Source organism: Seriola aureovittata, chromosome 16 (genome assembly GCF_021018895.1).
Source record: "Seriola aureovittata isolate HTS-2021-v1 ecotype China chromosome 16, ASM2101889v1, whole genome shotgun sequence".
Taxonomy (NCBI): Eukaryota; Metazoa; Chordata; class Actinopteri; order Carangiformes; family Carangidae; genus Seriola; species Seriola aureovittata.
The window spans coordinates 18,774,862-18,798,433 of record NC_079379.1 but is presented as its reverse complement, the minus strand read 5'-3'; the positions used below and the strand labels follow the sequence as shown (position 1 = coordinate 18,798,433).

Sequence of the window (23,572 nt, the reverse complement as noted above, 5' to 3'; positions counted from 1 at the left end):
ACTATACTATTATTTTTAATGCCTTACTATACTATGACATTTTTATGACATATTATGCCTTACCATAATATGACATTTTTTTGACATTTTATGCCTTACTATACTATGACATTTTTATGACATTTTATGCCTTACTATACTATTATTTTTAATGCCTTACTATACTATGACATTTTTATGACATATTATGCCTTACCATAATATGACATTTTTTTGACATTTTATGCCTTACTATACTATGACTTTTTTGACGTTTTTATGCCTTACTATATTATGACGTTTTTGTGCCTTACTATATTATGACGTTTTTGTGCCTTACTATATTATTAAGTTTTATGCCTTACTATACAATGACGTTTTTATGCCTTAATACACCATGACATTTTATGACAAATTATGCCTTACCATAATATGACACTTTTATGACATTTTATGCCTTACTATACTATTATTTTTAATGCCTTACTATACTATGACATTTTTATGACATATTATGCCTTACCATAATATGACATTTTTTTGACATTTTATGCCTTACTATACTATGACTTTTTGGACGTTTTTATGCCTTACTATATTATGACGTTTTTGTGCCTCACTATATTATGACGTTTTATGCCTTACTATACAATGACGTTTTTATGCCTTAATACACCATGATATTTTTAAGACAAATTATGCCTTACCATAATAGGACATTTTTATGACAATTTATGCCTTAATATACTATGACTTTTTTTTATGTTTTTATCCTTACTATACTATGACAGTTTTATGCCTTATCATAATATGACATTTTTATGACATTTTATGCCTTACTATACTATTATTTTTAATGCCTTACTATACTATGACATTTTTATGACATATTATGCCTTACCATAATATGACATTTTTATGACATTTTTATGACAAATTATGCCTTACCATAATATGACACTTTTATGACATTTTATGCCTTACTATACTATTATTTTTAATGCCTTACTATACTATGACATTTTTATGACATATTATGCCTTACCATAATATGACATTTTTTTGACATTTTATGCCTTACTATACTATGACTTTTTGGACGTTTTTATGCCTTACTATATTATGACGTTTTTGTGCCTCACTATATTATGACGTTTTATGCCTTACTATACAATGACGTTTTTATGCCTTAATACACCATGATATTTTTAAGACAAATTATGCCTTACCATAATAGGACATTTTTATGACAATTTATGCCTTAATATACTATGACTTTTTTTTATGTTTTTATCCTTACTATACTATGACAGTTTTATGCCTTATCATAATATGACATTTTTATGACATTTTATGCCTTACTATACTATTATTTTTAATGCCTTACTATACTATGACATTTTTATGACATATTATGCCTTACCATAATATGAAATTTTTTTTACATTTTATGCCTTACTATACTATGACATTTTTATGACATTTTATGCCTTACTATACTATTATTTTTAATGCCTTACTATACTATGACATTTTTATGACATATTATGCCTTACCGTAATATGACATTTTTTTGACATTTTATGCCTTACTATACTATGACTTTTTTGACGTTTTTATGCGTTACTATATTATAACGTTTTTGTGCCTTACTATATTATGAAGTTTTATGCCTTACTATACAATGACGTTTTTATGCTTTAATACACCATGACATTTTTATGACAAATTATGCCTTACCATAATATGACACTTTTATGACATTTTATGCCTTACTATACTATTATTTTTAATGCCTTACTATACTATGACATTTTTATGACATATTATGCCTTACCATAATATGAAATTTTTTTTGACATTTTATGCCTTACTATACTATGACTTTTTTGACGTTTTTATATCTTACTATATTATGACATTTTATGCCTTACTATACTATTATTTTTAATGCCTTACTATACTATGACATTTTTATGAAATATTATGCCTTACCATAATATGACATTTTTTTGACATTTTATGCCTTACTATACTATGACTTTTTTGACGTTTTTATATCTTACTATATTATGACATTTTATGCCTTACTATACTATTATTTTTAATGCCTTATTATACTATGACATTTTTATGAAATATTATGCCTTACCATAATATGAATTTTTTTTTTTGACATTTTATGCCTTACTATACTATGACTTTTTTGACGTTTTTATGCGTTACTATATTATGACGTTTTTGTGCCTTACTATATTATGAAGTTTTATGCCTTACTATACAATGACGTTTTTATGCTTTAATACACCATGACATTTTATGACAAATTATGCCTTACCATAATATGAATTTTTTTTTTGACATTTTATGCCTTACTATACTATGACTTTTTTGACGTTTTTATATCTTACTATATTATGACATTTTATGCCTTACTATACTATGACATTTTTATGACATTTTATGCCTTACTATACTATTATTTTTAATGCCTTACTATACTATGACATTTTTATGACATATTATGCCTTACCATAATATGACATTTTTTTGACATTTTATGCCTTACTATACTATGACTTTTTTGACGTTTTTATGCGTTACTATATTATGACGTTTTTGTGCCTTACTATATTATGAAGTTTTATGCCTTACTATACAATGACGTTTTTATGCTTTAATACACCATGACATTTTATGACAAATTATGCCTTACCATAATATGACACTTTTATGACATTTTATGCCTTACTATACTATGACTTTTTTGACGTTTTTATATCTTACTATATTATGACATTTTATGCCTTACTATACTATTATTTTTAATGCCTTACTATACTATGACATTTTTATGAAATATTATGCCTTACCATAATATGACATTTTTTTGACATTTTATGCCTTACTATACTATGACTTTTTTGATGTTTTTATATCTTACTATATTATGACATTTTATGCCTTACTATACTATTATTTTTAATGCCTTACTATGCTATGACATTTTTATGACATATTATGCCTTACCATAATATGAAATTTTTTTTGACATTTTATGCCTTACTATACTATGACTTTTTTGACGTTTTTATATCTTACTATATTATGACATTTTATGCCTTACTATACTATGACTTTTTTAATGCCTTACTATACTATGACATTTTTATGACATATTATGCCTTACCATAATATGAAATTTTTTTTGACATTTTATGCCTTACTATACTATGACTTTTTTGACGTTTTTATATCTTACTATATTATGACGTTTTTGTGCCTTACTATATTATGAAGTTTTATGCCTTACTATACAATGACGTTTTTATGCTTTAATACACCATGACATTTTATGACAAATTATGCCTTACCATAATATGAAATTTTTTTGACATTTTATGCCTTACTATACTATGACACTTTTATGACATTTTATGCCTTTCTATACTATTATTTTTAATGCCTTACTATACTATGACATTTTTATGACATATTATGCCTTACCATAATATGAAATTTTTTTTGACATTTTATGCCTTACTATACTATGACTTTTTTGACGTTTTTATGCGTTACTATATTATAACGTTTTTGTGCCTTACTATATTATGAAGTTTTATGCCTTACTATACAATGACGTTTTTATGCTTTAATACACCATGACATTTTATGACAAATTATGCCTTACCATAATATGACACTTTTATGACATTTTATGCCTTACTATACTATTATTTTTAATGCCTTACTATACTATGACATTTTTATGACATATTATGCCTTACCATAATATGACATTTTTTTGACATTTTATGCCTTACTATACTATGACATTTTTATGACATTTTATGACATTTTATGCCTTACTATATTATGACGTTTTTGTGCCTCACTATATTATGACGTTTTATGCCTTACTATACAATGACGTTTTTATGCCTTAATACACCATGATATTTTTAAGACAAATTATGCCTTACCATAATATGAAATTTTTTTTACATTTTATGCCTTACTATACTATGACATTTTTATGACATTTTATGCCTTACTATACTATTATTTTTAATGCCTTACTATACTATGACATTTTTATGACATATTATGCCTTACCATAATATGACATTTTTTTGACATTTTATGCCTTACTATACTAAGACTTTTTTGACGTTTTTATGCGTTACTATATTATAACGTTTTTGTGCCTTACTATATTATGAAGTTTTATGCCTTACTATACAATGACGTTTTTATGCTTTAATACACCATGACATTTTATGACAAATTATGCCTTACCATAATATGACACTTTTATGACATTTTATGCCTTACTATACTATTATGTTTAATGCCTTACTATACTATGACATTTTTATGACATATTATGCCTTACCATAATATGACATTTTTTTGACATTTTATGCCTTACTATACTATGACTTTTTGGACGTTTTTATGCCTTACTATATTATGACGTTTTTGTGCCTCACTATATTATGACGTTTTATGCCTTACTATACAATGACGTTTTTATGCCTTAATACACCATGATATTTTTAAGACAAATTATGCCTTACCATAATAGGACATTTTTATGACAATTTATGCCTTAATATACTATGACTTTTTTTTATGTTTTTATCCTTACTATACTATGACAGTTTTATGCCTTATCATAATATGACATTTTTATGACATTTTATGCCTTACTATACTATTATTTTTAATGCCTTACTATACTATGACATTTTTATGACATATTATGCCTTACCATAATATGACATTTTTTTGACATTTTATGCCTTACTATACTATGACTTTTTTGACGTTTTTATGCGTTACTATATTATAACGTTTTTGTGCCTTACTATATTATGAAGTTTTATGCCTTACTATACAATGACGTTTTTATGCTTTAATACACCATGACATTTTTATGACAAATTATGCCTTACCATAATATGACACTTTTATGACATTTTATGCCTTACTATACTATTATTTTTAATGCCTTATTATACTATGACATTTTTATGAAATATTATGCCTTACCATAATATGACATTTTTTTGACATTTTATGCCTTACTATACTATGACTTTTTTGACGTTTTTATATCTTACTATATTATGACATTTTATGCCTTACTATACTATTATTTTTAATGCCTTATTATACTATGACATTTTTATGAAATATTATGCCTTACCATAATATGACATTTTTTGGACATTTTATGCCTTACTATACTATGACTTTTTTGACGTTTTTATGCGTTACTATATTATGACGTTTTTGTGCCTCACTATATTATGACGTTTTATGCCTTACTATACAATGACGTTTTTATGCCTTAATACACCATGATATTTTTAAGACAAATTATGCCTTACCATAATAGGACATTTTTATGACAATTTATGCCTTAATATACTATGCCTTTTTTTATGTTTTTATCCTTACTATACTATGACAGTTTTATGCCTTATCATAATATGACATTTTTATGACATTTTATGCCTTACTATACTATTATTTTTAATGCCTTACTATACTATGACATTTTTATGACATATTATGCCTTACCATAATATGAAATTTTTTTTACATTTTATGCCTTACTATACTATGACATTTTTATGACATTTTATGCCTTACTATACTATTATTTTTAATGCCTTACTATACTATGACATTTTTATGACATATTATGCCTTACCATAATATGACATTTTTTTGACATTTTATGCCTTACTATACTAAGACTTTTTTGACGTTTTTATGCGTTACTATATTATAACGTTTTTGTGCCTTACTATATTATGAAGTTTTATGCCTTACTATACAATGACGTTTTTATGCTTTAATACACCATGACATTTTTATGACAAATTATGCCTTACCATAATATGACACTTTTATGACATTTTATGCCTTACTATACTATTATTTTTAATGCCTTACTATACTATGACATTTTTATGACATATTATGCCTTACCATAATATGACATTTTTTTGACATTTTATGCCTTACTATACTATGACTTTTTGGACGTTTTTATGCCTTACTATATTATGACGTTTTTGTGCCTCACTATATTATGACGTTTTATGCCTTACTATACAATGACGTTTTTATGCCTTAATACACCATGATATTTTTAAGACAAATTATGCCTTACCATAATAGGACATTTTTATGACAATTTATGCCTTAATATACTATGACTTTTTTTTATGTTTTTATCCTTACTATACTATGACAGTTTTATGCCTTATCATAATATGACATTTTTATGACATTTTATGCCTTACTATACTATTATTTTTAATGCCTTACTATACTATGACATTTTTATGACATATTATGCCTTACCATAATATGACATTTTTTTGACATTTTATGCCTTACTATACTATGACTTTTTTGACGTTTTTATGCGTTACTATATTATAACGTTTTTGTGCCTTACTATATTATGAAGTTTTATGCCTTACTATACAATGACGTTTTTATGCTTTAATACACCATGACATTTTATGACAAATTATGCCTTACCATAATATGACACTTTTATGACATTTTATGCCTTACTATACTATTATTTTTAATGCCTTATTATACTATGACATTTTTATGAAATATTATGCCTTACCATAATATGACATTTTTTTGACATTTTATGCCTTACTATACTATGACTTTTTTGACGTTTTTATATCTTACTATATTATGACATTTTATGCCTTACTATACTATTATTTTTAATGCCTTATTATACTATGACATTTTTATGAAATATTATGCCTTACCATAATATGACATTTTTTGGACATTTTATGCCTTACTATACTATGACTTTTTTGACGTTTTTATGCGTTACTATATTATGACGTTTTTGTGCCTCACTATATTATGACGTTTTTATGCCTTACTATACAATGACGTTTTTATGCCTTAATACACCATGATATTTTTAAGACAAATTATGCCTTACCATAATAGGACATTTTTATGACAATTTATGCCTTAATATACTATGCCTTTTTTTATGTTTTTATCCTTACTATACTATGACAGTTTTATGCCTTATCATAATATGACATTTTTATGACATTTTATGCCTTACTATACTATTATTTTTAATGCCTTACTATACATGACATTTTTATGACATGTTATGCCTTACCATCATATGACATTTTTTTTAAATTTTTTGTGCCTTACTATACTATGACAATTTTATGCCTTACGATATTATGATGTTTTTATGCCTGACTATACTTTTTTTTGACGTCTTTATGTCTTACTTATGCCTTAATTCTGCCTCTTCTTTTTGTCTCCTCCACCAGGGCCTCAAGGGAGAAGTGGGCATCTCTGGGGAACAGGGCATCCCAGGACCTCCGGTATGCTATTTTATTGGTTTCACACAGTATCATCTTGGATTGACAGAACCCAGTGTTCTAGGACTTGTCCATGGTTAAGGGTCAGTTTCTTTCTCACCACACTGTTCTCTACTTCCTTGTAAGGGTCCGATGGGCCTGAGGGGTTATCCTGGAATGATGGGTCCTAAAGGAGAGGCAGTGAGTACCGCGTTTGCTTTTCTTTCACATTCACATATAACTTTTTTGTCCTTTTTCTCTTTGGGTACAAGCCTGTTCTCGTTCTTAGATGAGCACCAAGGAGGCACAGCCAGACCTGCCCCCACTATACAAACATCATCCATTACCAGCAATGGGGACATATGGAAATGATGCTAACACAAATCTCTCCCCTCTTCTAATGAGTTGGGGTTGTCTGGGTCCACGGTGCCTCCATCTGTAGTTAATGATCCGCTGTAGCCATCCGTCTTACTGTTAACATTAGCCGCGTTAGCCAAGTTAGCGCCCCGGCTTAGTGCCAAAGCAAGAGTGGCTGGCTCTCTGTGTAGTTCCTATTAGTGAAGTGAGTTAAGTGCTAATTACCCCTTTATCACAATGAATAGTAGGCTACCGTGACTTAGCATCCTCCCTGATCTGAAGTGATTGATGGCACTTTTTTGTTTTCCCATAGGGTCCTAGTGGTTACAAGGGCATCAACGGACCTGTAGGAATTCCTGGGCCTCCCGTAAGAACACACACACACCATCACACACAGACAGACTTTATTTGACTTTATTAGACTATATAGACTTTATTAATAGAAAAACAAGTTCCTACAGTACAGTTCAGGTACTCAAAGTCTCTCTTTGTTGTTTGCAGGGTGAGGAGGGACCTCAGGGACCACCTGGAGAAGCAGGAGACAAGGGAGACAAAGTAGGTGACTCTCCAAGTGTTTTCCAAAGCAGTGGGGCAAGACAAAAAAAAAAAGTGAAACATTTCTCAGAAATGGAATGGGGACAGTGATTCTGATGTGCTTTGCGAAAACGCTGATGTTGATATGCTCATCTTCTGCAGGGCAGCAGAGGTATCCAAGGCCCACAGGGTGCGGTTGGCAAAAAGGGAGAGAATGTGAGTGATTGTACTTTAGCATGTGCGCTACACAGAGTCCTTATGAGAGAGTGTGCCAAATGAAGTCCACTGACTCATCTGCCTGCTTTTTCAGGGTCTGCCGGGTATTGATGGAAAAGATGGCACACCTGGTATTCCTGGAATCAAGGTAAGGGTTGCTAGTTGCGATAATAATGAGTAACTTCAATTTCAGTAAAAGATGGCATTTTATTCTTATTCCGTTCTCTTTTTCTGCAGGGCAGCCCCGGCCAGGCTGGGATGCCTGGTTCCCCTGGTCCTCAGGGAACAGCTGTGAGTGATCCTTCAGTGTAATGTTTGGGGGGTATGATTGTCTGAGGGTTTTTCTGTAAGGCCACTAAAGGCACATGCAAATAAGCCCATCTGTAAATGCCTATTGTCACTCAGACCACGTAGGGGGTCAATCTGTTCTCCTCCTCAATTCAACTAAGCCAGAACACAGACAGAGGAAACCAGCGTGAAGCAGCCTGTAAATTTTGGTATGTTTTGTTCTCTGGGCAGTCATCCAGGTTAACAGTGACCCTGTGACCCATGCTGTTTTAGAATTTAAACCACCTTGAAATAGCATTCTCTCTCCCACCGCGAGTGATTTATCACAATCAGACCAGTGGGTATACTTGTGTGTATGTGTGTGTTTTTGTGTGCGCGTCATTCTGACTAAGGGGTAATGGAGCATGAGATGCACACTTTGCTGTGTGGTCATTGCAGTGACACTAACACTGCTGCAAACTCCCTCACCATAACTTAGCCTGCTTTATGCCCCACCGTGATATACCATCTCACACACACACACAAAATCACTGCAAGGAAACCTGCTACAGGCCGGTATATGGCAATGGCCGATACCGCATCGTGGCCTATTTTCATTATTATTATATAAGGCATCAGCTTTATTACTACCTGCTACCCGCAGCCACATTCTAATATCCACATCCATTACCCAACAGCATTTTCAAGTTCACGCTCTGTATTTCAAACATATGAAATACTCTGTACACCACACGGTCAGAATACAAGATACAGATGTAACCAGTTTTAAGAGATTTCTATGGCTTTTATTGGATAGTGTGGAGAAATGTGCAGCAATGGTCTTCAGCTGGAATCAAACCATGGATGTTGCAACTAAATGGTTTTCACCTTTACTTCTAGGCAGCCACAATACATAAGATACCAATGTAACTTAGATTTTCTCTGATTTTAGTTTGTTGATTCTCTTTGTAGGGATTGCCTGGCAGTCCTGGGTCTAAAGGTGGACCTGGGGCTAAGGTAAGCCTTTTTTCTACCAACTCATATGATATGATTTTATATTGACCTGTACTGTTTTTTAAATCATTTTTCTGACTTTCATGTTTTTTAAAACGTAAACCTTCTTTTATCTTTCTCCATGTTAGGGCGAGCCTGGACCTAGAGGTCATGTTGGCATGCCTGGGGCCCCTGGACCTCTGGTAAACATATACACAACATTTCATGCATTTTTACTGTATATTGTGCAGCAGGGTGAATAATTGTGCTTTTGAATTCTCCTAGGGTGAACCTGGTCTTCCTGGTGAGGCTGGTATGGAAGGAGTCCCTGGACCCAAGGTACAAATCACAAATTATTACAGTAAAACACTAACAACACCTGCTTAAAACCATATTTTCTCATCTTACCTGGCCTGTGCAGGGTGACAGAGGACAGCGGGGAGAAGTTGGGCCACAGGGAATAGTCGGCAAGCCTGTAAGTCACACTGTGTTATTATATTACAATGTCTTTCACATTAATTTTAAATGATTTCAGGCTGTACTTCTAATACTATTTCTATCATCACCTAACAGGGAGGCAAAGGAGAGAGAGGGCCCATTGGTATCCCAGGTGCCCAGGGCCTTAGTGGAACCAAGGGAGACAAGGTCTGTGTGTGTGTGTGTGTGTGTGTGTGTGTGTGTGTGTGTGTGTGTGTGTGTGTGTGTGTGTGTGTGTGTGTGTGTGTGTGCCTGTGTGCATGAACAAATACATATTTTTCTATGTGAGACATGCATCATGGGTCTATATTCAAACACACTTCATAATAATACAGTTACACAGACTTGTCCGTTGGGGGCAGTGTTTACCCATGAATAAAAGTCTCATAAATCCACAGTAAATCCCTGAATGAGGCAAGTAAAATAAATAAGTAATATAAATGATAATCTAAGCATCCTCATCTTCTGTGTTTTAGAAATGAGACAACACCTTTCTTACTTTGTGATCTCTGGTGTCACTGCCTTAAAGCAACATTTAGGATTTTATAATTTAGATTCCACCCCTTCTACATGTTCTTGAACCATCTTTCTTTCCAGGGCTTCCAAGGCAAAGTCGGGTCAAAGGGAGATGTCGTGAGTAGCAATTTTGCTTTTTTTTAAAACTTGGATTGTATGAAACCTCATATACCAGCTCCATGCTGACAAATATATTTCTCTATTCATCTTTCTCATCTTTTCCTCTCTTTGTCGCTTTTAGGGTGACCCTGGTGTTGAGGGATTGGCTGGCGAGAAAGGTGAAAAGGTAAAAATCAAACCCTAAACTGTTTCAAACTTTTTGTTATAAAGAACCACTATAGTCTCTGAATGCACAAAACACTTAAACTCTCCAGCTTTAGATGAGGAGGTCTAAACATCTGGTTCTAAAGGCAGCAGAGCAGAGTGATATATAGCAGAAAATGTTATAACTATACAGAAGTTAAGAAGAAGAGGAAGTCTGCTTTTGAATTTGCATACAAATCCCCATAATAATCCAGATGGCGAATGAGCTATTTACACGACAGTGAGCCAACGACGCATGTTGGCTCTTTGAAGCCACATTTTTAGACATTCATTTACAATATTCATTCTTGAATTATTGCTCAATGAATGTCTCTGAAGCTGAAATGATAAGTGATGTGATGGGTGAATGTCTGTCTTTCTTTGCCATGACAGGGTTTGTCTGGTGAACCCGGGCCCAAAGGACAGGTGAGGATCGAACCGTTTGGAATCTGACGGCTGTGCTATAACAATGCTAGATAAGATCTTTCTTTTTTTACGTTGCCCATCATCTATTTTCATTGTCCTCTTTCTTTACTCTCCATAAATTCATCCTGCTCTATTGCTCCTCTCTTCACAGCAAGGAATTAGGGGTGACACTGGACACAATGGACCCACTGGAGACCCTGGTAAACCAGGAGACCAGGGACCATCAGGGCTGCCTGGTCCTAGGGGACTCAATGGAGAGCGAGGAGTACCCGGCATGCCGGGCATTCAGGGTTCATCAGTATGTCCAGTTCACTTTTGGTCACAACATTTATGATTCATGGAATACATGTTGTTTGTTGTGTCTTTGTGATGCTAAGTCTCCTCTCTCACTCTTCCTCTCTCCAGGGACGTGATGCATCCGACCAGCATATCATCGAAGTGGTGTTGAAGATGTTGCAGGGTCAGCGTCTAGACCTGAATATTCACCTTTGATGTCCATAGGGGAGATTGGATTAGCTCATTCACCAAAACTGCTTTCATCTCCTGAGCAATCAGTTTCCCATCATGAGAGGTAATTTAATCAAAATGCTGTCTCCTGTGTTACAGAGAGGCTAGCAGCAGTGGCGGTGAGCGCCAAGAGGGCTGTGCTCGGTGGTGCAGGTGTAATGGGACCTCCCGGGCCCCCTGGACCTCCAGGATCATCTGGCCCCCAGGGGCCTCATGGCTTACCTGGTGCCCGTGGCATTCCTGGTATCATTGGAGCACCAGGACAGATTGGAAACACCGGCCTTAAAGGTAAAAAATAGACAGTGTGGATTGATACTTTTGCATATGATGAATACACGGTTGTAAGTATGACTTTTTAAGGGCACATCTGATGTCTTTACATCTTTTGCATTCCCAAGGAAAGAGAGGGGCAAAGGGAGATAGAGGAGATCCTGGTAAACCTCATCCAGGACCACCAGGACCCCCAGGAATACAAGGTAAGAGCTAAAGCCTCCCTGAGCCACACACACTGCAAGATCTATGCTCTTACTGAAAACATTAAACAGTCTTAATATGCGATTCTGACCAGTGGGTAAGAAGAGGAGGGGTACAATAAGTAACTGAAGGACTTGACATTATAGTGCTTACCTCAGGAGAGCCTGCTCAAAGGCATTTTAAAAGCATCATTAACTCCAGTCATTTAACAGATGCTCTTGAATGAGAATGTAATAGGATTGCAAAAGTACACACTAATTCAAACTGTGGGAAATGCACTCACATTCCCCTGTGCACACATACACACACCTTAAATGTATGCACACATACAGTACACATGTGTAACTGAACTCTAAAATGGGGTGTCAAGAGATTTGGATGAACATCAATGTAATTAAGTCATGTTAAACCCTGGAAATCTGTTTAAGTCCTTTCTTGATGTGGAACTTTCTCCCTCCACAGGTCCTCCTGGTGTAGATGGTGTGGCCCGGGACGGCAGGCCCGGAGAGAGAGGACCTCAGGGATCAGCCGGAGAGGCCGGTCGCCCCGGTAAGGCCGGTGCAACGGGTCTGCCAGGCTTCTGCGAGGCAGCGATGTGTCTGGCCGCATCAGCATACACCTCTCCGAGACTACAGGAAGCGGGAACGATCAAAGGACCCAATGTCTAGAGACCTGTCTCTCCATCAGCAGCTCACAACACCTGGGAGAGAGGAAGAGAGAAAGAGAAGGAAGGAGAGAGACCACTCTTCTCAGTCGGACAACATCAAGAGCGAGGGGTGGGGTGGGGTGGGGTGGGGTGGGGTGGGGGTGGGGGTGGAGCAATAATAGTGACTAGATGTATGACGCCCCCTCCTGAAACTCACAACCTAAAGTTTTGACTGGTGGAACATACTCTGATCTTAATCCCCCACATCACCATGACAACAGCAGCTCACAGCCACCCACAACGTTTTTGAATTCTCTAGTGTTTTTGGATGGTGTCAGTGTCAGTCCCATCAAAATATCCCAGCCCTGTTCCAGCAGTGAGAGAGGAGCAGATTTACATTGCATCTCCTCGTCTCCCACCACAGTATCTCTGAGCTGAGAAGGGGTGAAAACCAAGCGTGGTGAAGGGTGCTTCTCTTTTACACCGAGGTCACTTTAAATGGTTTTATATATATGCAACTTTTTTGTTGGAGAGTGTTTTAAAGTTTAAATACCCTGTCTGTCTTGCAACATCACACCTTATGCCTTTTAAAAGTGTACAAAAAGGACCAATAAATGATTACAGCCTAATGTCACACTCAGTGCTGTATTGTAAAATGTAGTAGTTTAATCAGTCAGCTTGAGTGAATTTACCTCATGTGTACATTGCTCCCCCTTCCTCCCTCCCCTTCCCCCTTCCCTTCCCAATCCCCCGCTTTCTACCCAAGTCTCATTTTAGAAACTAACGACTAGCTTTATCTCTTCCTCTTGTTGCCTGGCAACAGCATATCCCGATGGGCACTCCCATCTCCCACAATGCAGTGCTGTAAATCTTTGTAAATGTGTGTTGATTATTATGTAGAGAAAAAGGAATGGGTTACGATATGCACCAACAAAAATCCTGTGTTAATGAATTCAGTGAATAATAAAAAGTTCAGACAGAAGTAACAGCTTTTCTCCAAACGAATCAGTTACCAGTCCGAATGTGCCTCCTATGCCACTGTCAACTGTCCACAGGGTGTAACCGATTCAATAACTGATTTATTTTCATCTACAAAAGCTATTTATTGTTCTTTATATAATCATCTGTAAAGAGGGTTTTTGTCTGGCTGTTCAGGTAAACCCAAACAAATAAAAAGGAACCTTTTGTAAAATCCAATGTTCTTCTGTATCATGTGGGGAATGGAAATGAGTCTCTTTAGTGTGGCTCACCTCTTTCAGCTCCTTTCCTTTTCATTTCTCAAATTCCATATCTTTAATCATACCAATTCATGCATGTAAATAAACTCCCATGCTTCCAAAGCTGCAGCTGCTCAGCTTTTGTCAACATTCATGCAGCACCAAGGGCAAAAAGTTCCACCGCACTAATGAGACTATACATTTCTTGCAATGAAAAACAACCACACTTGTGCAATTCTGCTTTCAAAATGTATGTTTTTTTTTCTCAAATGTTTCATAAAACAACATATATAATGCACATCGGATTTCGCAACAATGACAGTAAAGCGACACATGCACAGGTAGAGTTGATGGATTGCTGAACGGGCCTGCCGGGACACAAGAGGTCAGTGGGCCCTTGGGCCAGAACCTCTGTTTGAAGTGACAGTTAACATTTCTTGTTAGAGAGTCAATCAAACAACCACAAAAGGGGCACAAAACAACCACAAGAGACACAAAAGTCCACAAAGCAATGCAGACCATCAACAAAGAGACACAAATCGACCATAAAGAAACATTAAACCACAACAAAAATACATTAACCAACCACAAAGAGAGAAAACAACTGCAAAAAGGCACACAACTTTGACTTTACTCTGGATGTGCTCCTAAGAGGTGGGGGGTCTTTTACATGTTTGTGCCCAGGGGCCCCACTGTCTCATAAACCATCCATGGATGAAAAACAGAATTTGAATAGTGTTACAGCACAGGTTATAATAACCACATGATAAAGCCTCTTTGAAACGCAGTGTTAAGCTTAATATTTCCCATGGGTTAGCTTGTGATTAACAAAAGTCTGACCACGGTTCATAGTTTTAAACTGCCAATGTAGATGGTAAGAGATGGTAATGATTTAAAACTCCAGAGACTTCCAAATATATAAGTGACAAAAACAATAGATAGAAAACCCCAAAATACAGCACCATTTCACACAAAAAAAGCCATATGTGATGCTTTTCCAAACATTTTCCTCATTTTTACATGCGATTCTCGATGGCTGTACTCAGCGTGTTGTATTACAGTACCTGTGGTGAATAGGCTCAATTATTGCTCATATTTTCTTAAACAAGTGCCTTGTGAAGCAGACAGATGGCTATTACAGCTACTTTGGAATATAAAATGAGATGAGATGCTTTAAAATGGCTGCATTTCCTAACAGACTGGAGTTAAAATTACACAAAATGAAGTTTAGCAAAATAATGACAAAGCCAATATGCTTTCTTATGTAAGCGCAATTTTCTTCTATAAATAATTTGTCTTTTACTGAACATATTATTCCTTTTGAAAGCTTATAGAACTTAGAAAAATATCCCTTTGGCATTTTTTTCTGTTGCCGTATAACATTTGACAGTAAAAAATACGTGGCTAAACATGCGTATGCCTTTTATCAAAAAGTATCAAAAGCCACTATATATATAAATATAAATATATACAAAACAGTCAATCCATCAAAGAAGGTATGAATGCAAGTTTTTGACTTCTGTTGCCACAGAACTGAAATGCATTTCTAGGGATATTCTCTTACAAGTCAAATTCGAATATGTATCACACCTCAGGCACTGAGACAGAATATTAGAAATGCATGGGATGCTCTTCGAATGGGATTCTGTGACAAAGGAACAAAGATATGGGAGGTGGAAGCAAAGTGCTACAATAATTGTGTGTATTCTCTTCCTACAGATTTAGAAAATGAAAAGAAGAAAAAACAAAAGGAAAAAAACAAAAACAACAGAGGCCAGAATTAATCAAGGAGAAGAAAATACATATTGTGATTCTTGTCACCTCCCCTGGGTTGTTTGAAAATGTACAAAAGGAGTGAAACACAGTGAGAAAATAAGAGGCAGTAATATAGCAGTGAATTGGCATTCATAAGGAAAAGGAATGGTGCAATAAAAATGTGCTGCTGGTGCGTCTTTGCAGGCCTCAGTTCCAGTGGGGCCTTTAGAACAAAATTGTGGATTTTTGCTCAGAACTATAGTACAAACCTGTGTGGGTACATTTATACAACTCAACAACAGTGGCTGCTCCTTTATATCATCAAATTCAATAACTTTGGGTCATGGCCTTTGGCTTTGTCTTTTCCATAGTGTCTTTGCTTCAGCCCCTCCACCCAGCCCCTCTCCTCCATCACCTCTTGCCCTCTACCAGGGGCCCTTCATAGGTGGGCCCTTGGGGCTGTATTCTACTTGATGGCTCATACAGTCTCCAGGATTACACCGGCCATCCTTTCCCTTTGTACCAGTCTGTCCAGGAGGTCCTGGGATCCCAGGAACGCCCTGCTGGCCAACAGGACCTGGGGGACCCATCTTACCATAGCCAGGAGGGCCTGGGATACCTGAAAGAATAAAGAAAATAGAAGGAATATAATAATTAGTCTTTAACCCTACAGAGGAAATATTCAAAAATAATTTACTTTTTAGCCAAGAATTAGATGAGAATACCAACAAAACTCTGACAACACATGGTGAAATATGCCAAAAGTTGCTCTCATAAAATAACAATTTGACATTGTTTCCCTTGTGTCTTTGTATGGATTTAACAAACAAGGCAAAGCATGTTAATTCATGGCCTTAAGAGGTGCTGGACAGAGCCAGGCTAGCTGTTTCCTCCTCATGGCCTTTATGTGTACAGATGTGACAGCTGTAAAAATAGTCTCATGTAACACTGAGCAAAACAGCTAATAACCAAAATGTGGAACTAATCCTTGGAAGCTTTATTTTAATCCATGTGTAATACAACTTCCATTTGTGTCGCCATGTAACACTGCAGCACAAATACAACATATGACACAAGATTAAGATTTTATACAAAAAATTCTATATACCAAGAAAAAAAATGTGTAAAGGTATTATCGTGTCTGGTTATCAGGGGAACACGAGGGACACATGAGACAAACGTGCGTGGTTGGTTTTTCAACCGAAAGTACTTGTGAACCCAAATGAAATAAGCTGCTCCAAGTAAAGTGCAGATGCTAATTTGATAATTTAGCAAATGCTATCTGAACTTTGTGATGATTAAGGGATCTGAGATTTTGATTTGGCTGATTACTAGCCTGGTAATTTTAATTAAGACAATTTAGAAATGATGAAGAGTTACTTTCATCATGCTGGCAATTTACAACAACACAAACTTTTTAAGTAATGAGCATCATTTACGTGATATAATGTTAGCCAATACTGCCAGCCAAGGGTTTAGCATCAGGTGCAGCTTGCACTTGTGTGTAAAACATTGTGAATAACAGTCAATGTAAGTGCCTTAACAAATGCCACAGTTGTTTACTGCGACTGGAATGACTGAAATTACAATTCACATGTGAAATAAATCATAGTGTATTCTCTAAAGGCTGTCCCATGTCACTGATGAGTTGCTCAGACTAAATGGCTGCCACTTAGTGGGGTACATCACCTGGTGCTCCTGGAGGTCCTACATCTCCCATCTCTCCAATACCCTTGTCTCCCTTTTCTCCGTGTGGTCCTCGTGGTCCTGCAGAAGGAGAGCCACAATTTAAGAGTTTACCCTGAGTTAACAATGACACTTACATCACTGTCATGGTGCTATGAGTAAAAGGTTCACCTGGAGGTCCTTGGGATCCTGGTCGGCCTTGTCTGCCAATCTGTCCTGGGAGGCCAGGAGAACCCGGAAGCCCAGGATTACCTGGAGAACCGTCTTTCCCTGGGGGCCCAGGCCGACCTGGGGATGCTACCATCTCTACTGGCATTTGCATGCGCGACATGTAGTAGGCCATTCTCTCTGGGGAGGAGAAACATGCAATAACAAACAATGATTTCTCAGTGGTAAGAGCTGCGGTGTCCCAGAGGAAAAATGAATACATTCTTTGAAAGAGAGATAAGCATCTGAAGATAAAACATTGCTCTAGTGTTGAAATTGTAGCATTATGTACAGTAAACATTCATCCAACAGTTCCAGAGATTAGCGAATGTCCTCACCATCAAAGATCTTAATGACCTGCTGTCTGATGAAGTTTTTGACTTCATCATAATTGACTACAGCCTGTGACAGTAGAAAAAAAAAGAGAAAAACAAAACAGCAAACATTAATCAATAAGGTAGATAATTAAAAAATTCATTATTCAAAAGAGCAGATGGAGTCGGTGAGTGCCTCTGGCCACTACACTGATTGAGCTGATTAAAAGTTAAAAATAAAATAAAAATTAGACACTGTGCTGTTAAGGGTAGCGAAGCTGCATCTCACATCATTTCCTGGTGACCCTGGAGGTCCAGGGAGCCCGGGGGCCCCTGATGAGCCTGGGCTTCCCCTCTCCCCTCTGGGTCCGACTGGGCCTATCATGGGCTGTGCGTCTTTGGAGTGGAATGCTCCACCACCAGGAGGTCCTGGTCTGCCTCTCTCCCCTGGAGGACCCCTCTGGCCTGCGGCCCCAGGCTCACCCTGAGAGAAAGCCACACATAAGGTAGTGGATAAAAGAAAATTAGTCATGTTACCTTTATTACAGATTGGATAAAATTCAATATTCATTACATTATCTCTATGTGTTCATTGGCATTGGTTTCCATCCTTAACACACTACTTATTATAACTCACTAAAACTCTCTGTTATCCAACTGCTTTGAAGGAATGATGTGTCATTGATGTAATTTGACCTTACTTTGAAAAAAAAGTACATTTTGGGAAACAAGCATATTTGCTTTATTGCCAAGGTTTAGAGGAGAAGATTGATACCACTCTCATGCCTGTATGTTAAACATGAAGCTAAAGCCAGGAGATGGTTAAATTATGAATGGCTAATTTTGAGACACATCATTAAGGCCTTCAAGTCAGCTTTTTGCCACATCTTTATCACTTTCTGCACAACAGAGGCAGCCCACCATTCAGGTTGTGTAAATACACTTAAAAAAAAAAAAAAAAAACACACAGAGCACTGCAACATTAGCGACAGTGATTTATCGAGGACAAAGCAGCCCATAATGGACGTCTAATGTTTACATGTCACCGATAGACAAGCGGCCCTTGAAATAGAGAAGAATAGAGGAGTCCGTTCTTGTCTTTCTCCTCTGTTCTCCCCTTCTGTGCAGCTAAAACCCTGACAATGCTGTCCTGTCAGTGTGACAAATAGCCTCATCTAGCATCTCCCCTCATGCTTAATAGCATTATCCCAGAGGCAGGAGAATAACTTTATCACTGTATCCACCTACAGTACTCTATGCCTGTGCCTTAGGAGGGATCCAACAGGCTCTGTAGCCACAGAAGGCTAGCAGGCGGCCGGCTGCCAGTTTGGAGAGGGGTGAAGTGGGGTGAGGAGGAAAGAAGATGTCGGTGGGAGGGTCAGAGGGTTAGTGAACTGATGACTGTGTTAAGTGTGGGTGCTGAGTGGGCAGAAATGGAGGAAGCAAGTGTGTTCAGCACCATGGAGCGCAAACCTGAGTCTCCCTGAGCTAAAAGCGAGAGGAAAAGGGGGGGCTTTTCGCTGTATTAAGATGGTCTGTATAAGTAATGGATGGTTGATGCTCGGCTTGTCAATACACACCCACACAAAAGCAGAATGTACGGTACCACGCTGAGTCAGCTCTTACCTTCTGACCTGGCTGCCCGTTGTCCCCTGGTAGTCCTGCCGCTCCCTGTCAAAACAAAGAAAGAAATATCCATCAAGGAATGAAATATACACATCACCACATCGATCTCTCTCCATTATCCTCTAATGGGGACAAACACCACACCCAGACATTACTCACATCTTTACCAGCAGCGCCATCATTGCCTGGCTCACCCTAAAGGACAAAGTCAAAGCAGGAGGAAAAAAGGTTAAGTGAGATATATTGGCATGCTAGCAGCTTGGATGATAAATCATAAAATTTACTTCATTTTGGGGACTTCATTTGGAAGTAGACACATTTTGTGAGGTACTAACCATGGAACCTGGGTGTCCAGGAGGTCCTGGGGGTCCTACCATCCCTGGGAGTCCTCTCTCACCTGACTGGCCTTTATCTCCCTTTATTCCCTGGAAAGCGAAGGAGAAAAGATTTTGAATTTAGATTCTCGTCTATTGTTTGCACTTTTGGCAGCAACACAGAATTTCAATTGTGTCTTGTTTCATCCTCTCTCACACACACACATACAGCAAAAACATACAAGCACATAATACATAATTTTGACACTTTTTTAAGGCACAATAATTGTAACTCCTGGATCTTTAAATTAAGTTTCCACAATCCTTATCTCTGGTCATTTATTTTCTTTTTTTAAGTGTTTAGCTTCTGTAATTATTTACAGTAATCATAATTAATGTTTGTTTTATTTGTCGTCCCTCGCACTCGCTTGTTTATCTTTCCTGACTTTTTCAGCTGCTGAAACAACCCATTTTCCCCCTTGGGATCATTAAAGATTCAATTAATCTAATTTAATCATCCAAGTCTTGATATATACAGCATTTTCTCTTACCACTCCTGATGGACCAGGAGGTCCTGGAGGTCCAGCTGGACCTGTAGAACCCTGATGGGGGAAAGTAAACACATACAAGTTTAACACACTTACTATATTCATAGAGAGACAGACATACACAATATAAGGTTAAAAGAGCAGTGAACTTACAATGTGGCCGGAGGGTCCAGGTCGCCCCTGAGCTCCTGGGGTACCGGGATCACCCTGGAAAGGTCACAAAATGCACCTTATTGATCTCCAGGGTTACACTGACTCTGATATATGGGCTTGTGTACATAGATTCTCGATGTGAATATTTATCCTGATTGATAGAAGAAAATGGTAGAAGACAGAATATACTCACCTCATGTCCCGGTCTGCCTGGTGCTCCAGGTGGACCTGTAGGTCCAGCTTCACCCTGAGAGGATGAGAAAGTAATGAAAAAGTAATAGAGGGAGCATGGGTGGAATGCATCACTCTACTAGTGGAGAGCCAAAACAACAAGGGAGCGCAGTGATAAAACCCAGACGTTTTCATAAATATGATCTTGATAAAACAGTTTGGTTTAATGAACAAGCAACAAACAGCAACAATGAGTGGACAAACAGACAGACATAGTGTGATGGTAAAGCAGTGAGTTGTTGGCTAACCTTCTGTCCAGGGAAACCAACATGGCCAGTTTTCCCTTTGAATCCCTGAGGAGAGACATCAAAGAGTATGAGACTGGTACAGTATCAAAATTCACAAAGTTGAGGCTGCCAAAAAACAGGCAGACATTTCTTTGAAATCTTGAATACCTGCTCTTGGGTCGAACACAACTGAGATACAGGGAGTAAGAGAGAGAAATAAAAAAGAAATGGAGGGACGGAGAGAGGCAGCTACTCATTTCTTCACAATGTGTGTGTGTGTGTGTGTGTGTGTGTGTGTGTGTGTGTGTGTGTGTGTGTGTGTGTGTGTGTGTGTGTGTGTCTGTGTGTGTGTATATCACCATCTCTGCCGTGTCGAAATACAAGACAGAGAGTTAGAAAGATCTGAGTAGAAGATAGGAAGCTTAGAAGTTTCAAATTTGGTCCCATCACCAGAGACATCTATGACATTACGGGTGAAGTGAGTGAAATATCATGAGCTACAGCCCATGCTAATTTGCATAGGCTGCTGTTGGTGAAACTACATAACGGCCAAGAATTAAGACGATCACAGCTTTCTAGAGACTTCTCTACACATATGCAAAGCACCATATCAAGATCACAAACAATTCACCCACCTCTGTCAATCCATCTCTCCATAAAGAGCTTTGGATAGGCTTTCAGTGACGAAGGTTTAGTCATACAGTCTGATTTGCATACTAGTAGAGTCTGAAGGTGAGCCATGGTAATGTCATTCTAATGCACTGTAGAAAAAGTCTGCCTACCGTATCCAATCTACCCAAACAAGCTACTGTATGTGAAAAAAATAATGAGCGCATTCCTGATGTGAATGCCTAGATGAACACAACATTTACATTTATCTGTCAAGAAGTTCATGCTTTAGCAAGACTACAGCCTTGCTAGCAGTTTTTTTGAGGAAGTACTTAGGCTTTGAGCTAACTGCTAACATTTAACTGAAGAAGCACTAAACACAAACTAATGTGCATGATGGAAATGTCATTAGCTTTGCAGGTATTTGGCCACAAACCAGTTTTAGACAAATAAAAAATGTGATCTGATGGCGGTAAGTAAGGGAATATGAATGTCTCTACCAAATTTTGTGCCAATCCATGGAGTCATTTACAACATTTCTTACGATAAGTGAAAACATTGACCTGCTGGAGTCACTGGGGGGGGGGGGGGTTTGGTTCACCTAAGTGATTATGGTTCATTGTCTAGGGAATCGTGGATATCTATACCAAATGTCATGCCAATCCAACCAACAGCTGTTGAGACATTTCATTTAATACCAAAAATCTTAATCTCATGATGAGGAAATGTCAGAGGATCATCAAGATAATCAGGTTTAATCCTCTTGGGCCCATGATTGTCGGTGCAAAAATTTGTGCAAAACCATCTTGTAGATGGTGAGATATTTCACAGGATAAGGGAAAAGATCCTGGTGATGCTAGAGGAAATGTCAGGGGATCACTAAAATCAGGAGGGTAAATCTTGTGGGGATCATGAATATCCATGCAATAGTTGTTGAGATATTTCAACCTTGAACAAAGTGGGCCACTGACAGACAGATCAACTGACATTACCAACCATAGGGCCATGAAGCCAGCGTGACTGAAGAAACCGGTTTAGACTCATCATGACATAAAGGCTTTTTTTTGTCATTTTAATTGTGTGACTGTGAATATCTACTGTGATACTTGCTCACAGGAGATATTAGATATCACTAATTATTCATACAAACATGAGTCATTCCGTCCAAAGTGTTAAAAGCTCATTTGGATACCATTTTATACTCATGCATATATACAGCATGATACTTCTCACGTCTAATTCATGTTGTTTTCTGCACTGCATAGATAAAGAATCAAATGGTCATGTCAATGTTATGTCAATGATGATACTCACTGGGATTCCTCTTGGTCCTGCAGGGCCTGGAGGGCCTGTCTCTCCCTGACAACGAAAAATAGCCAGTGTCAAAAGTCAACTAATATACGCATATCTTTCACTATACAGACTATAGCTTTACTAAATAGTGTTTTTGGATATTCTGCATGTGTGTGGGCATGTCCCCCCCCAAGTGGTGCATGTATGTGACTTACCCGCGTCCCTGGTTTACCATCTTTCCCATCCATTCCTAGAATGCCAGGGGGGCCCTTTCGATGCAAAAAATAGAGACAGATGAAGATTCTGAAC

The 23,572-nt window shown here is 37.1% G+C and overlaps 2 protein-coding genes across 4 annotated transcripts in view; one reads left to right on the top strand and one right to left on the bottom strand.

Moving 5' to 3' along the window:
- Window positions 1-14,280, top strand: part of col9a2 (procollagen, type IX, alpha 2) — a 132,508-nt gene extending 118,228 nt beyond the window's left edge. The window contains exons 15-34 of the mRNA XM_056399517.1: window positions 7,338-7,391; window positions 7,515-7,568; window positions 8,038-8,091; window positions 8,226-8,279; window positions 8,421-8,474; window positions 8,569-8,622; window positions 8,712-8,765; window positions 9,714-9,758; window positions 9,884-9,937; window positions 10,020-10,073; window positions 10,156-10,209; window positions 10,308-10,379; window positions 10,809-10,844; window positions 10,969-11,013; window positions 11,424-11,456; window positions 11,608-11,754; window positions 11,862-11,916; window positions 12,063-12,251; window positions 12,362-12,439; window positions 12,900-14,280. Of these exons, the coding sequence (XP_056255492.1) occupies window positions 7,338-7,391; window positions 7,515-7,568; window positions 8,038-8,091; window positions 8,226-8,279; window positions 8,421-8,474; window positions 8,569-8,622; window positions 8,712-8,765; window positions 9,714-9,758; window positions 9,884-9,937; window positions 10,020-10,073; window positions 10,156-10,209; window positions 10,308-10,379; window positions 10,809-10,844; window positions 10,969-11,013; window positions 11,424-11,456; window positions 11,608-11,754; window positions 11,862-11,916; window positions 12,063-12,251; window positions 12,362-12,439; window positions 12,900-13,105 (1,446 nt within the window). The 3' untranslated portion in view covers window positions 13,106-14,280. The remainder of the gene's footprint in view (window positions 1-7,337; window positions 7,392-7,514; window positions 7,569-8,037; window positions 8,092-8,225; window positions 8,280-8,420; window positions 8,475-8,568; window positions 8,623-8,711; window positions 8,766-9,713; window positions 9,759-9,883; window positions 9,938-10,019; window positions 10,074-10,155; window positions 10,210-10,307; window positions 10,380-10,808; window positions 10,845-10,968; window positions 11,014-11,423; window positions 11,457-11,607; window positions 11,755-11,861; window positions 11,917-12,062; window positions 12,252-12,361; window positions 12,440-12,899) is intronic.
- Window positions 14,281-14,535: 255 nt separating this feature from the next.
- The window catches only part of col16a1 (collagen, type XVI, alpha 1), a 67,342-nt gene continuing 58,305 nt past the window's right edge, over window positions 14,536-23,572 (bottom strand). For all 3 annotated transcript variants that reach the window (XM_056399513.1, XM_056399516.1, XM_056399515.1), the window contains 14 exons: window positions 23,479-23,532; window positions 23,285-23,329; window positions 21,383-21,427; window positions 21,097-21,150; window positions 20,904-20,957; window positions 20,754-20,804; window positions 20,224-20,313; window positions 20,048-20,083; window positions 19,889-19,933; window positions 18,552-18,746; window positions 18,287-18,350; window positions 17,913-18,089; window positions 17,745-17,822; window positions 14,536-16,674 (listed from right to left, as the gene is read on the bottom strand). In XM_056399513.1, the coding sequence (XP_056255488.1) occupies window positions 16,481-16,674; window positions 17,745-17,822; window positions 17,913-18,089; window positions 18,287-18,350; window positions 18,552-18,746; window positions 19,889-19,933; window positions 20,048-20,083; window positions 20,224-20,313; window positions 20,754-20,804; window positions 20,904-20,957; window positions 21,097-21,150; window positions 21,383-21,427; window positions 23,285-23,329; window positions 23,479-23,532 (1,182 nt within the window). In that variant the 3' untranslated portion in view covers window positions 14,536-16,480. The remainder of the gene's footprint in view (window positions 16,675-17,744; window positions 17,823-17,912; window positions 18,090-18,286; window positions 18,351-18,551; window positions 18,747-19,888; window positions 19,934-20,047; window positions 20,084-20,223; window positions 20,314-20,753; window positions 20,805-20,903; window positions 20,958-21,096; window positions 21,151-21,382; window positions 21,428-23,284; window positions 23,330-23,478; window positions 23,533-23,572) is intronic.